The sequence below is a fragment of the Polyodon spathula genome, chromosome 3 (assembly GCF_017654505.1).
Source record: "Polyodon spathula isolate WHYD16114869_AA chromosome 3, ASM1765450v1, whole genome shotgun sequence".
NCBI lineage: Eukaryota > Metazoa > Chordata > Actinopteri > Acipenseriformes > Polyodontidae > Polyodon > Polyodon spathula.
The window spans coordinates 90,636,007-90,649,843 of NC_054536.1; the positions used below are offsets into that span (position 1 = coordinate 90,636,007).

Sequence of the window (13,837 nt, forward strand, 5' to 3'; positions counted from 1 at the left end):
GAGTATATACAAACAATACTTATTTTACTTTGGGCTACTTTGAAGAAAATGCATTTATTACTGTGTAAAGTGTCTTTCGTCTGACACCGCATGATATGAAGAAAGGCAATCTGTAGAGAATGAATTCTTCAGGGTTAATGTTGGCATATGGTATTACATTTTGGTTCACTTAATTCTAATATATTGTTGTCTCATGCTATGGCACAATCTTTTAAGACTTTAACAGGGTATACTGACTGCCCTGAACCGGCTAAACCCACCCATGGGCAATTATCTCATTTTGTATTGGGCTAGGTTGTATATTATACAACATTTGCAAGCCACTTCTTGTATCATTAGTCACTGTATGCTTCCAAATCAAAACATTTTTCTCACACATAGAATTCCCTGCAAGTTCAGTGATACTAAATAATCCTTCAGTAAATCCTCGCTCATGAAACTTAATGTCTTTGGCTTCAGTTATACTATTTTCCACCCATTTCAGATAGAAACATGTATATAATATAGAGCAGCAATCTTATAGTGTAAAATTGGTTTGTGCTTTTTGACAATTTTCTAATCAATATTTACAGCAATTAGGATATCTGTGGTAGTCACTATGAGTGTACAAAATAACATTTTATAGCTACCAGAAGTTGTATTTCCTTTCTGAAACAGGTGTTAAATAACTTGATATGTCTAAGGGCATTTAAGCCTTCTTTAGGATTTAGGTTCTATAACAAAAGAAGCTGTGAATACACGACACCAGCTGTTTTTGTTACTTTTAGGCTGTAAGGCATGGAGCTCATCTGTTCAGTTGATCACATTATCTTTAAATTGTTCTTCAATAGAAAGTCTTTTGAGGGCAGGTGGTGGACTTGGCTTAGGTATTACACTGGTTTTACTGCTGAAAGCTTTTCAGTCTTCTAATTTCACCTCTTCATATTGAACTCTTTTCTCCTGACATATCGTGACTACAGTTATGAAGTACATTTCAACACTTGACTTGACAAACCATTGACACAAAACATCTTACTTGTTTTCACAATAAACTGTTACTGCTTACTGTGGGTTATGTATACTATACTGTTAATTTTGCTGTATATGTTACAATACCTAAGGATAGCTATTATACCCTTTTTGTGTTCTGTATATATGTAGATCTAGCAGGAAAACGTATTCAAGGTTGTATTATTATTATTATTATTATTATTATTATTATTATTATTATTATTATTAGTAGTAGTAGTAGTAGTAGTAGTATTATTAGTATTTAACAGGCACCTCTATCCCAGATGACTTGTAGAGACCCGCATGTCTTGACATGAACATGAGCTTTTTGCAAATTCTGCACTAGGTCTGCTGCAAAATTATATAAATTGGACATGGCATTATTTCAAAACCAAAACAGAACAATAAAACGTTAGTAACAGTATTTAATAAAATATATAATTTTCAGAAATGTCTTAAAGTCACTTGAACAAAAATTATTCCAACACTTTTTACTTGTTTTATCATTTTAGATGAATTTTTATTAGGTTCCATCTAGCTATTAAGTGGGTAATAAGTGTGATCTTGGAGGATGAGAAATGTGCTCCCAGTTGATTTATGTAAAAGACATTTCTTATGTAAGTTATTTTTCTTGTTTGACTTCCTTAGAAGGAAATGTAATATAGCATGACATTGTAACAATGGCTTGTTTTGAAGATCAAATACATCCCATCTGTATAAGAAAGTGGTTTCATCCCTCTGAACCATGAACTCATTGTGGTTCTATCAAGGTGGATGTTTTATACAAATTAAAGTCTTGTTCAATCTGAGCCAAAACCATTCAACTTTGAACAAGAATTGTTTTATAATATGATACTAGGTGGGATGATGGTAGATGGCATGTCATCAAGTTCCACAAATTCAAGACACTGCAGTGGTCGGGGCTGTGTTCAAGTACTTACACATTTGCTAAATGTGTTTGCCACACATTACCTCTCCAGATCTAGTTTTTGTAGCCAACAAAAGAAAAAGACATGTCAGCAAACATCTGAATAGTCGAATGCAGTCCTTGAGTGTTTATATCAGGGTTCCCACAGTGCAGTTAAGGTTTACCATGGTGGAATCATTTCTATGCAGCTTTGGTACTGGTAGTTATTTAGGAATGCTTACGTAAAGAAGTAGTTAATGACATGTATGGGTCTACTGTAACATTGATTCCACCCTACATTATTATAAACACTCAATCTAAGGCTACTGGACTGATAACACAAATACATTAAAATGCATTTCTACTATTAATGGCACCTCTGAATAAATGCCATTTGATCCTGTGGAGTAAATAAGACTCTGAATGTTTCTTTTTGAAGGCATACTCTGAAGTAAATATTTGTTGGAGCTTTGTGACAGGTTGGCAGGTGGTGACGTCAGACCAGGAAATTAATTCACAACAACAGCAGCCGATTGGGGTACGAAAAGCACTGCAGCGCATTTATTAATAAATAAAAGTTTTAAACAAAACAGAAGACTTTCCAAAACAAAAGGTGCGATCGCCAAAAGAAACAGACCATACAGCAAACAAAAAAGTATCATGCTGATCCAAAACCAGCACGAGTAGCAATCGTTATGTTTCGCTAACATCTCTCCCGTTCTCCACTCTGAACACACTCTACCCTGATCAGCCAAATCAATCAATCTGGAAACGGTCCCATTCTGCATGGGAGTTAGCATGGATGGGGAAGTTTAACCCTGTCCAGGCTGCAAAAACAACAACAACAACACAACATCGTAGTTTGTATGAATGTAAACAACAAATTTTTAAATAACAATACAACAAATACAAAACATAATATGCACAGGGGCAGGGCGTACCCCGTCACATATCCCCCTCTTGTGCGTAGCACATACGGCCTTAACAGCCATTCTCCCTTAAAGTCCCAGAAGTTCTGGGCCAAAAACAGAGGCTCATGGCCGGCAATCCTGTCAACCTCCCAGCTGACAGCGGAAATGCTGTCAGTCTCCTAGCTGACAGCAAAATCCTGTCTGCTGAGCTATTAACGGCCCCCAAGTTGGTTCCTCCAGCTCCAGCAAATCTCCAGCAAATCTCCGGAAGTCAGCAGCAAACAACCTCCAGGGCAGGCATTTCCGGGCGATGGAGATTAGGCATCCCCAGGCAATGGCAAGCAGACCTCCTCAAGCGGTGCAGGCTCGGCATCCCTAGGCGGTGCAGGACCTCATCCCTAGGCAGTGCAAGCTTTGCAGGCTCGGGCAGGAGTTGATCCTTGGGAGGTGATGGGATCAACAGGTAGTTTCCCTCTTGCGGTGGAAGTGGGAGCTGTAGCTAGTCTCCCTCTGGTGGTAGCAGTGGGAGCTGCAGGTAGTCTCCCTCTGGTGGCGGAGGTGGGAGCTCCAAGTAGTCTCCTACTTGCAGTGGAGATGGGAGCTGCAGGTAGTCTCCCTCTTGCGGTGGAGGCTGGAGCAAAAGGTAGTTTCCTGGTGGTGAAAGTGGGAGCAGCAAGTAATCTCCCCCTGGCAGTGGAGGTGAAAGCAGCAGGTAGTCTCCCTCTATCCTTAGGGACTGATGCGGCAGGTCTTCTCCATCTCATACTGGAGACAATGGGGCTTTTCTCTCTTGCGCTGGAGACATCTGGGCTTCTCTCACTCATGCTAGGAACTGGTGCTGCTTGTCTTCCTCTTCCTGGAGGAGGGAACACTTGACCACAAAGTGGCCCCACTCTTGGCAGGCAGTGCACCAGTTAAAGGCCTCAAGAGTGCTGAGGTAGGCCTCCCAGCTGCTCTCCAGTCATCCGTCCTCATCCTCCCCGTAGGAAGGGCACCAATTCGAGGCCCCAACCAGGTGGAAGTAGCCATCCCAGCGGCCTTTCGGCTGTGGCTGTGGTGCCAGGGCTGGGTTGGGTGAGATGTGTCGACAGGCGACAGGCCCTGCGCTGCTGTTTCCCTGCCTTCTTGCCCTTTCTTCCCATCTCTAGTTTATTTTTCTTTGTTTCCAAAAACACTTTTTTTTTTAAAACTCTCTTCTCACTAAAAAAACTTTTGAAAAATAATAAAAATAAAAAAAGACTGCAGTACTCCCTGGACAGACTCATGGAGGTGGTGGTTTATCCCACTCAGGACACCATATGTGACAGGTTGTCTAGTGGTGATGTCAGACCAGGAAATGAACTCACAACAACAGCAGCCAACTGGGTTATGAAAAGCGCTGCAGCGCATTTATTAATAAATACAAGTTTTAAACAAAACAAAGGACTTTCCAAAACAAAACTCATGATGGTCAAAGGAAACAAACAATACAGCAAACAACAAGTAGCATGCTGGTCCAAATCCAGCATGAGTAGCAATCGTTATGCTTCACTAACATCTATCCTGTTCTTCACCTGAACACACTCTAGCCCGATCAGCCAAAGCTGCGAGTTTATATACATGTTACCATTTCCAAATTGATAATAAATTAATCAGTCACTCTGTAGATGGTCACAATCTGCACATGGTTAGCATGGATGGGGAGGTTAATCCTGTCCATGCTGCAAAGACAACAACAACACAACATCATAGTTTGTATGAATTTAAACAATACGTTTTTAAAGAATAATACAACAAACACAAAATACAAAACATAATATGCACAGGGGCAGGGTATACACCATCACAAGCTTAAACAAAAAAGAAAAAGCTGTTCAATTTAAGTAAGTGGATAAGAAAATATTTTACTTGTCTTGTACTGAACATCTAACACTATGCCGGAAAATGTTGCAAGTAACAAGTTTTAGCAAATAGCAGGTTTCACTGAAATATGTTACTTCAAGTGACAGTGGAACACACGTACTTATGTATCAAGAACTCAGCAATTATATGCGACTGGTTCCTGTTTACACAATCTTAAAGCAATAATGACAAACTCATTTTAAGTCCATTTGGTTTTTCTTACCTATTCACTTTTGTATAGCATGCAATACATTAGTAATGATCATAGAAGAAATTATATTTTTCCATATTATCATGTTAAAAATGTGTTGGTAGCAAGTTAGCGCTTGCGGAAATGCATATTTGTTTCTTAAACCCAATTTACAATGCCTACATGACGCATGATCAATATGTGTAGAAACCACAGGATTTTCATCACCTTCATTCACAGCTGTGATGTCAAAACATAATGATCACGGATAATGTAGGTAGTGTAAATAGGTTAGCATTTGTTAATGCAAATAATACACATTCTAACATGGTGAATATAATCAGCCCTCCAGTAGTTATGGATACTGTGCTTTCAAACTGGTGCATTCCTACTATAGCTGATGTATCTGTAGAATTACTGCTCCACTCACCCGTATTATAGGCTTGTTTGAAAGGTATGTAAGACATTGCTTTAAGTATCTAAGCAGCGACAACAACAAAAAGTAAAAGGGCACAAATAAATATTTATTTTCAGTGGCTCCTGCTAATTTCACAACCATACTAGCGAACGGTCAATTCTAGGTCATGAAGATCTTGCTTGCTTTTAGTATATCACTTGAGACCCCAAATTAGCGTTTGCCAGCATTTACTACAGAGAAACCACATTACAGGTTGGCAAGCAGCTATGCATCAAATTATGACTTGTAGACTTCAAAAGCCTCATATGAGGACTAAGTCCAGCCTGTTTCCCAGGAATGCTGGAACAAGCAAAAAAATGCTGTGACTTGGTAACCATAGTGATAATGAACTTCAGATGCATTCAGTCTGTTGCATCTCTTCTATCAGTTTTCCATATTTGTATTTTCAGAAATGTTCTTTGTTCCTCAGTGCTGGGTATGTTAAACTAACCAGAGAGAGAATTGTTTTTCCTGTCTTATGGTTGAGCTGGACAGTTATCATATAATTACTTTTGTTATTTCCTTCCTACAATGCAGTTACAAAACACAACATTTATAACCCAACTAGCTTTGTCATTGGTGATTCAGCTGACAGCTTTTATTTGTTGTGTATTCTAAATGTGATTTTAATTACTTTATTACCTGTTAACAAATAATTGTTTTACAAATGTTGTTAATACATAGTAACCTAATAAAAAAAGGTAATCTAGAAAATACATCAATCCCTACTCCAAGTCGATAATATTATTGTCATGGGCATACACTTGTTTAAATTCACTGTTATAGATGTTGCTTTAATGTTTGGTAAATTAAATGATATTTTATATATGGAATATCATTGTGAAATTATACATATATTATAAGTAGGTTACTATTATTAACTAATTAACTAACCATTATATAATGTATCATTAAAGGATATCCAGGTGTTAGGTTTAAAAGTGACCCCTAGTTCCTGAGCCCTCATCGTTAGAAACTGTAATAATCTTCTCCCCCCCATACAGAAGAAGAAGAAGAAGAAGAAGAAGAAGAAGAAGAAGAAGAAGAAGAAGAAGAAGAAGAAGAAGAAGAAGAAGAAGAAGGCATTGATTGGATCTGTAAGAGAGTGGTCTTCATTTCCCTGCTGCTTTTTACTTGGAGGTGTTAATAAAGATGAGTTGTATTCATTTCAAAAACGTATGATTTAGAAATGTCATTGTGCCATACAATATCTGGAAAAATGCAAAGGTCATTTCTACAGCTTCCTTTTTTTCATGTATCTATAACTTAAATGTGCAGCATTTTGAAATAAGAAATGATAACACCACTATTAATACTTATTATTTGAATACATTTTACAGATACATTTAATATTAATAGCATTATTTTTTGGACCGGGACGTTCTATTTAAGAAACAGTCCTGCCTCATTTAAAAAGTTTAAGTATTTGACATATCAATAATTTTGATGAGATTTTATTCTATTCCTATACAGCACTTTATAGAAAATTGCGAAGAACTTGAAATAAATCTGACTCTTAAGAATTGTCAGCTGATTTTTTTTTCTTTTTTCTGCACAATAAGAAAAATCACTTGATGTTTAATTACTTGATTAGTTGTTTAATGTTTAGTTACTTGAGTGTACTAATTTAAATACAATATGACGTATTGTAGACTATATTGCATGGGTAATATCGTTTAAGACCACCGTTGGAAGCTACTCTTGTGCAGACTTCCTGTGTTTTGCAATTATGCATGGTGAGAACCTGATTAATTCAGCACCCTCTGTTTATGGATCGTCTCTAAATGTCACAAGTGTTGTATACAAGCGGCGTTCTAAAGTACTGGTCTGTAGGTGACGATGCACGCATCTTTGGAATGGTGAAGTGAAATGTGACGTAGAACGCGTATATTACAGTGTACTCTGCGTTCCGCTGTCACTTTGTTGCAGGGTTGAGGAAAAGCAAAGTCTGGAGAGAGGATGTATGCTTTCCACTTTGCACTGTATTTGCTAATGAAAAACACGTGTGGAATGCAAACATCTGCTGCCATCGTCGGAAATATCAGTGTCTTATTTCACCACGTTTTGCACAGGGTCAACAGGTTGAGCACTGTATTGGGCACAACCTGACCCCTGTATGCCTCCTCTCTAAAAGCAGTGTAAGTGCGAGGTGCTGACAAATACAGAAGGGTATCTCGTCTTCTGATAATGATCTATGAATTAAACTAGATCCAAAGTTAAGCTCATATTAAAAGCTTGTTTTCATTGTTTTTCAATATAGCACGTTTAATTTTAATCCACTTGATTTGAATCAACATGTAATCAATTCTTTCTGCAATGGGTACTTACATAAAACGTGTCTCTGTGTATAGATGTACCCTAATTAAATCAAAGAATAACTTGTATATCTACTACATTTAATCTATGCTATACACGCATGTATTGCGTCATACCCTCCAGTAATGTTTCCACAGTTTAAATGGAAATATTTAAAATTGTTGCACTTTAATAAATCTTAACGATAATGTATTTAAAATGAAAAACAACATATTGTGTCTGTTGTATAAAAATATGAAGTCGCTCGTTTATATTGTTTGAAATAATTGATAAAAGGATGGTGGTAGATTATTATTATTATTATTATTATTATTATTATTATTATTATTATTATTATTATAATAATAATAATAATAATAATAATAATAATAATAATAATAATAATAATAATAATAATAATAATAATACCGAACTAAATTCATATTTAGTCTTATTAATATATATATATATATATAATATAATATATATATATATATATATATATATATATATATATATATATAGATAGATAGATAGATAGATAGATAGATAGATAGATAGATAGATAGATAGATAGATAGTTATAGATTAGGGACCCCGTTTAAAAATATGATTTACTTTGTCCTGGAAAGTGGTATCACCTTAGGGACCCGTTTAAAAAATGAAATACTTTTTGAAAGTATGGACTGGCTTCCGGCCAAAATACTTCCATTAATAAAACATGCATTTCATATAAAAAGTTAACAAGCAGTTTTTATAAAAGGGAAGGTTCATATAATTTAATAATATATAAAAAGTAAACTATATTCAATTTCTATAACGCAACTTTTTAATGATATTTTATTTTTCACTTTTCATAGAAGTTCTCAGTTACATACTTTTTCTTTTCCTTACACAAAATCTCCCTGCCTTGTAGCAGATGACTTGCTTCGGACTTTGTAAAAACAGAAAGTATCAATACCCAATTCATGAAAAAAACATGTAGATATTTGAAATGTATTATTTTGTCTAATCATTTAATTTTGGTAAGTTTTCCCTTATTTTAAAGAAACTTCATCCCGAGACAATTACCATAGTTTCTATAATTATAATGAAATAGTAATTGTGTAAACACAATACAATTAAACAAAAAGCCTCAGAACTAGCAGGGATCAACAGAGATGCACGTAGGGGCTCTTCAATTCGTTGTTTATTTGAATACGTTTAACATTAACAGTGTGTTTCATCTTGAGGAACTTCACGCGGCAGGAACGTTTTGTGAATATCTCTGACGTCTTGTTTTCTCCACAAATGTGGGAGTCCTTATTTAAACCGTGTATTTAAACCAATCAAAATGACAACCTTCTTTCATATCCTCAATGCCTTGGAAGGCACATGATTGTTCATCTGATTCTAATCTCTCTGTGGCTGGAACACATAGAAAGATAATCATGTTTTATCAAAATGACGTACACGATTTATGTATTAACCTTAAATATGCGACACTGGAAATATGGCCCTCTTTATCACTAATTCTAATCGTCAGCTGAGAGATACAACTATGTCCAAAAGTTTTGCATAACCCTATAAAATTAACTAATTTTGCTTCATAAAGTCTAATGAAAACTGTTCAAAATGTTACGTTAACATATTGGATTACATACCGCTTTATAGTTTAACACAAAAATTACAAAAATGCAAAAAAAAAAAAAAAAAAAAACTAGCATGAAATACTATACTCCTGTTATGGCTTCTGGTAGAATTTTGCAATATCATTTTGTGGTTTCTTTGATTGCATGATGTTAATCTAAGATCTAAACTATGTTAATAATTGTTTTTTTTAATTCTGTCTGAATCCGAAAATTCTAGGTGATGCAAAACTTTTAGCCATAGCTGTGCTGCCTATGGAGCTGCCTTTCCAAGTTCACTCAAGGATATTTGATTAAATCCTCGCTTTGGATAACAGCCAGCAATCATGCTACCCTATTTTCAATTATTTTTTCAAGAGTGGTAAGATACTTATTTATGTATTTGTTAATGTATTCGTTTGCCTGTGTTATTTTTGATCTTGTGCCACCCCATGATCTGGTATCATTATAATTATATTATAACAAGGGTTTATAAACAAATATATAGATAAGACGAACAATAAATTTGATTAGTCATAACAGAATTGCAATAATTAGTCTGTAAATATTAATTTATGTGGTGAGTGTATGAACTTTAACCTATATTGGAAAAAACATGCCATATTTTGTATTGACAATTTAAAATATCTGATTAATAGTTGGTGCTCCTTCATACTACAATTACTACTACTACTACTACTAATAATAATAATAATAATAATAATAATAATAATAATAATAATAATAATAATAATAATAATAATAATAATAATAATAATAATAATGTCATTTATAGTAGACTATAATGTAAAGTTACATCAGACTCTAGCCTATAGGACTCATGGGACATGTTGGACTGCCAATGTTTCTGGACATAAACAAATATTTCCTCAATTTCCAGAAGTTATCTCTCTACAATGGCAAGTTGCAGTTAAGGCTAGCCATCTCCGAACTGGTTTTGGCTTGAACTTTCTGTGAACCACAGATTAAACAATGGTCGAGCACATGCATCTTGGTGTTAGCTGGCTTTTCAGCAACCCTTTCAGGCCGAGTAAATATTGATCAGATTGCCCCAGGGGGAACGCCATCTTAACAACCCCCCCCCCGCAAAAAAAAGCACATTCGAGGGGAAATAACGCACAGTTAAACCAAAGCATTTGCATTTTCAATAGTTACACTTCCATTGGGTCCTCTAATATAACCTAATTTGTCACCGTCCTCAGCCATTTCAATTGGTCGTGTATGTATGTGTTTGTGTGTGTGTATAGATAGATAGATAGATAGATAGATAGATAGATAGATAGATAGATAGATAGATAGATAGATAGATAGATTGATTGATTGATTGATTGATTTTTTTTAAAACCCTGGACATATAAATTAGAGATTAATAAAGACATTATAGTGCTATTGTGGTATGGTTCTTTGTGAGAATAAAAAAGGAGGTTTCTTAAGTTAAATTGTCACATGTAGCTTAGTTCTATTAAAAAGGTTAGTTACCTGTTGGTGCTATGTTCCCGAGGCAAGACTATACTTCATGAGAATGGATAGTTCTGGAGACTGTAGTGTTTACATGCACGTCATCAGCCTGAATGGGGTAAAAAGGTCAACCCCTGGAACTGGAATGTTACGTAGGAATTATTTTACTTTGTTGTTAACAATGGGAAGCCAACTAACTGTATAGAATCACTGTAGCAATTAAGCTTTATCAAAAAGGATTCCTAACGTTTAACACATTGCATGAGATAATAAATAAAATAATAAAATACAATAAATAAATTAAGGGAAATATAGAGGGCAGAGAGGGGGAGAGAGAGAGAGAGAGAGAGAGAGAGAGAGAGAGAGAGAGAGAGAGAGAGAGAGAGAGAGAGAGAGAGAGAGAGAGAGAGAGGAGGTTGCATTGTTTAAATCAAGATTAGGACGAGACAATAATCATGTTTTAGAAGAAAGAATGTTTTAATGCATACAATTAAAGACCCGTAAACTTTGTTCTGGTTCCAGATACATTAAGAATCTTTTAGAACTGTTGAAATGATTGCACAGAAATATTATTGAAGAAATTACGACTGATAAAACTCAGTGTTTCTGTGAGGTACATCAAAGCTCTGCGCGTCATGCAAACGTCATCATACAAATCACATGTACATTAATTTTGCTACAATATGTTTTCGTAACATCCCGCATATTGTTTTTAAATAACATCCTACAATTGGGAGGTATTTAAAGATTGTGTAATTTGCAGGTTGCAGATTGACAATGATTGTAGTTCGGTACACGGCATTTCAAGAACCCAGCGTTACTCAGTACAATTTAGTTTAATTTCCTTTCGTATTCTGAACTTTTCTGCTCCATGAGGTATAGATTTTTTCTTTAACTGATCGCACACATTACAATAATCAGTTTATTATATAAAATACATCAATCTGATACATCACCCGTAGATGTCTTCTTTGTTTTTACCTTATTATCTGGTTGTCTTTCTTTAAAAATTCTAAAAAGATCAAACTTTGGTCAAAATATATACAATCACTGCAAGAGCAGCTCTCGTATATATATATATATATATATATATATATATATATATATATATATATATATATATATATATATATATATATATATATATATATATATAATATATATACATAATTGTCTACGGATGCCAAGAATATTATTTAAACGCTCATATAGTGCATTAATGTTTACATTTGCCGTCAGTGGACAGTTCTAGCAGTCATAGGCCTATGAATCTGGGATTGCAAATAATTTGGCTGCAGTGCGAAATCGTTTTTTTTTTTTTTTTTTTTTTTTGCCGATTTAGATTTAAACCATGCAGCCATAAAACAAAAATTACAAACTAGATCTGTTCTAAAATAGAAATGCATTCGTTTTATTTTGAATAAACCCTTTGTTCATTGGTCTTTAAATAAAGTTACTAAATAAATATAGAGGAATGCAAATCACGTTACTATTTCCAGTGGCAATGATTAACGCTAACATGGAACATCTTAAATCGCAGCCAACACTGGCAATGTGTAACAGCCCGTGTTATATATTGTGTCTGTGACGTCCTAACTCGAGGTAGATGGAGTTTCTGCGGAGGACGAAGCTGGAGAAGGGGTTGAAGCTGTTGAAATAGATTTCTCTGATGACTCTTCTGCCTTTTCGTCGATTTCTGGTGTTTTGGAAGAAGCCGGTATTAACCCCTCTTTTTCTCGTTTCTTTTGCTTCATTCTCCGGTTCTGGAACCAGATCTTTACCTGAGTCTCGTTCAGCTGCAAGGCAGCTGCTATTTCCACTCTCCTGGCTCTTGTCAGGTACTTGTTGAAGTGAAACTCCTTTTCCAGCTCGGTGAGTTGCTTGGTTGTAAAATTTGTTCTTACTGTGTTAGGTTGTCCAGCGAAACCATATTCTCCAACTTTTCCTGAGAAAATTAAAACATGTGGAATCATATTTAGCTCATTGATTCGCATATGATTATTGCAATGGATCCACATGGAATGGAAATGTAGACATGTAAGGTCAACAGAATTTAAATGACCTAAAGTCAACAGAATTTAAATGAAATGCACCATATTTAGAATTGGAAGGCTAATCTATTTTTTATTGCCAATCTATTTTAATAGCATAATCTTAGCCAGATGCTTAAAGAACTTTCCAGAAATGTAAGTTCAAAAGTTTGTCATATGATACGCTCTTAATGTAGAACCTACCTTTTATTTCTTCCATATTTTACCTGTTTACTGTAAACGAACCCACCGTGAAACTCACCAGTTTTGGGCGGATTCCTTTTAACTTTCATCCAGTCAAATGTCTGGGCTGGGGCTGAAGTCTCTGATAGAGTGCAGCAGGTTTCCTGGTGACTGGCATGCAGAGGGGATAAGGGGTTATTGCAGGCTGACAGTGTCATACTCTGTTGCTCGTGTCCACAAGGTGGATAGGGATACTGAATTGGACCCAATGCTGCTCCGCTGTAACCTTGGTGATGCTGAACCACGGAAGACGAAATATTCCCAGTGTAAACAGTAGGGGCACACTGGTGATATCCTGCAGTGGAATCCGCATCCTGGCTCAGTGAATAGTGGCTGTAACCTGTGCAGAAATTCTGCGTACCATAACCTGTGCCACAGCTGGAGTGGCTGGCGTAAGAGATCCCCAGACTGTTATGGTGCTGGTAAGCTCCAGGCTGATGATGAGATGGGCCACCTTGGGTATCCCTGCCTACGATAACGCGATCATCTCGGCTACAGTTATTAGCTGTGACAGCACATGACTGAAAAGTTGTAATTCCATGGTCTAGGTGGTAAGCCCTGGGTGAGCACCCGGTGTCTCCGTTGATGAAAGGGTAATCTAAAAAGGAGCTCATGCTCGCATTGTCTATCTGTCACTGACTGACCAGGTCTAAAGTGATTAGGTTTTTCAACCTGGCTGACCGTGCCAACTTGCCCACTTCCTCCATAGGGCCAGAAGAGAAGAGGTATGAATGTGAAGCGGTGGTCATGTGACACGTCACAGCCAATTGCTGGGCGCAGTTGCAGAGATATCGTTCTCTTGGCGGTGATGGATCACCGGTTTACTGGCATTTAAATTCAAAACGCT

The 13,837-nt window shown here is 36.0% G+C and overlaps 1 protein-coding gene across 1 annotated transcript; it reads right to left on the bottom strand.

Annotated features, from left to right (window-relative positions):
• Positions 1 to 11,910: 11,910 nt before the first annotated feature.
• LOC121313628 (homeobox protein Hox-A1-like) lies at positions 11,911 to 13,612 on the bottom strand. Its single transcript, XM_041246359.1, has 2 exons — positions 13,010 to 13,612; positions 11,911 to 12,662 (listed from the first exon to the last, which is right to left on the bottom strand). Exons 1-2 carry the CDS (start codon positions 13,602 to 13,604, stop codon positions 12,310 to 12,312), a joined length of 948 nt encoding a protein of 315 aa, XP_041102293.1. The 5' UTR covers positions 13,605 to 13,612; the 3' UTR covers positions 11,911 to 12,309.
• Positions 13,613 to 13,837: the final 225 nt, after the last annotated feature.

Coding starts and splice junctions, on each gene's coding strand:
- LOC121313628 (XM_041246359.1), bottom strand. CDS start 13,604: ATGAGCTCCTTTTTAGATTACCCTTTCATCAACGGAGACACCGGGTGC. Junction 12,663..13,009: donor AAGGAATCCGCCCAAAACTG/GTGAGTTTCACG, acceptor TAATTTTCTCAG/GAAAAGTTGGAGAATATGGT.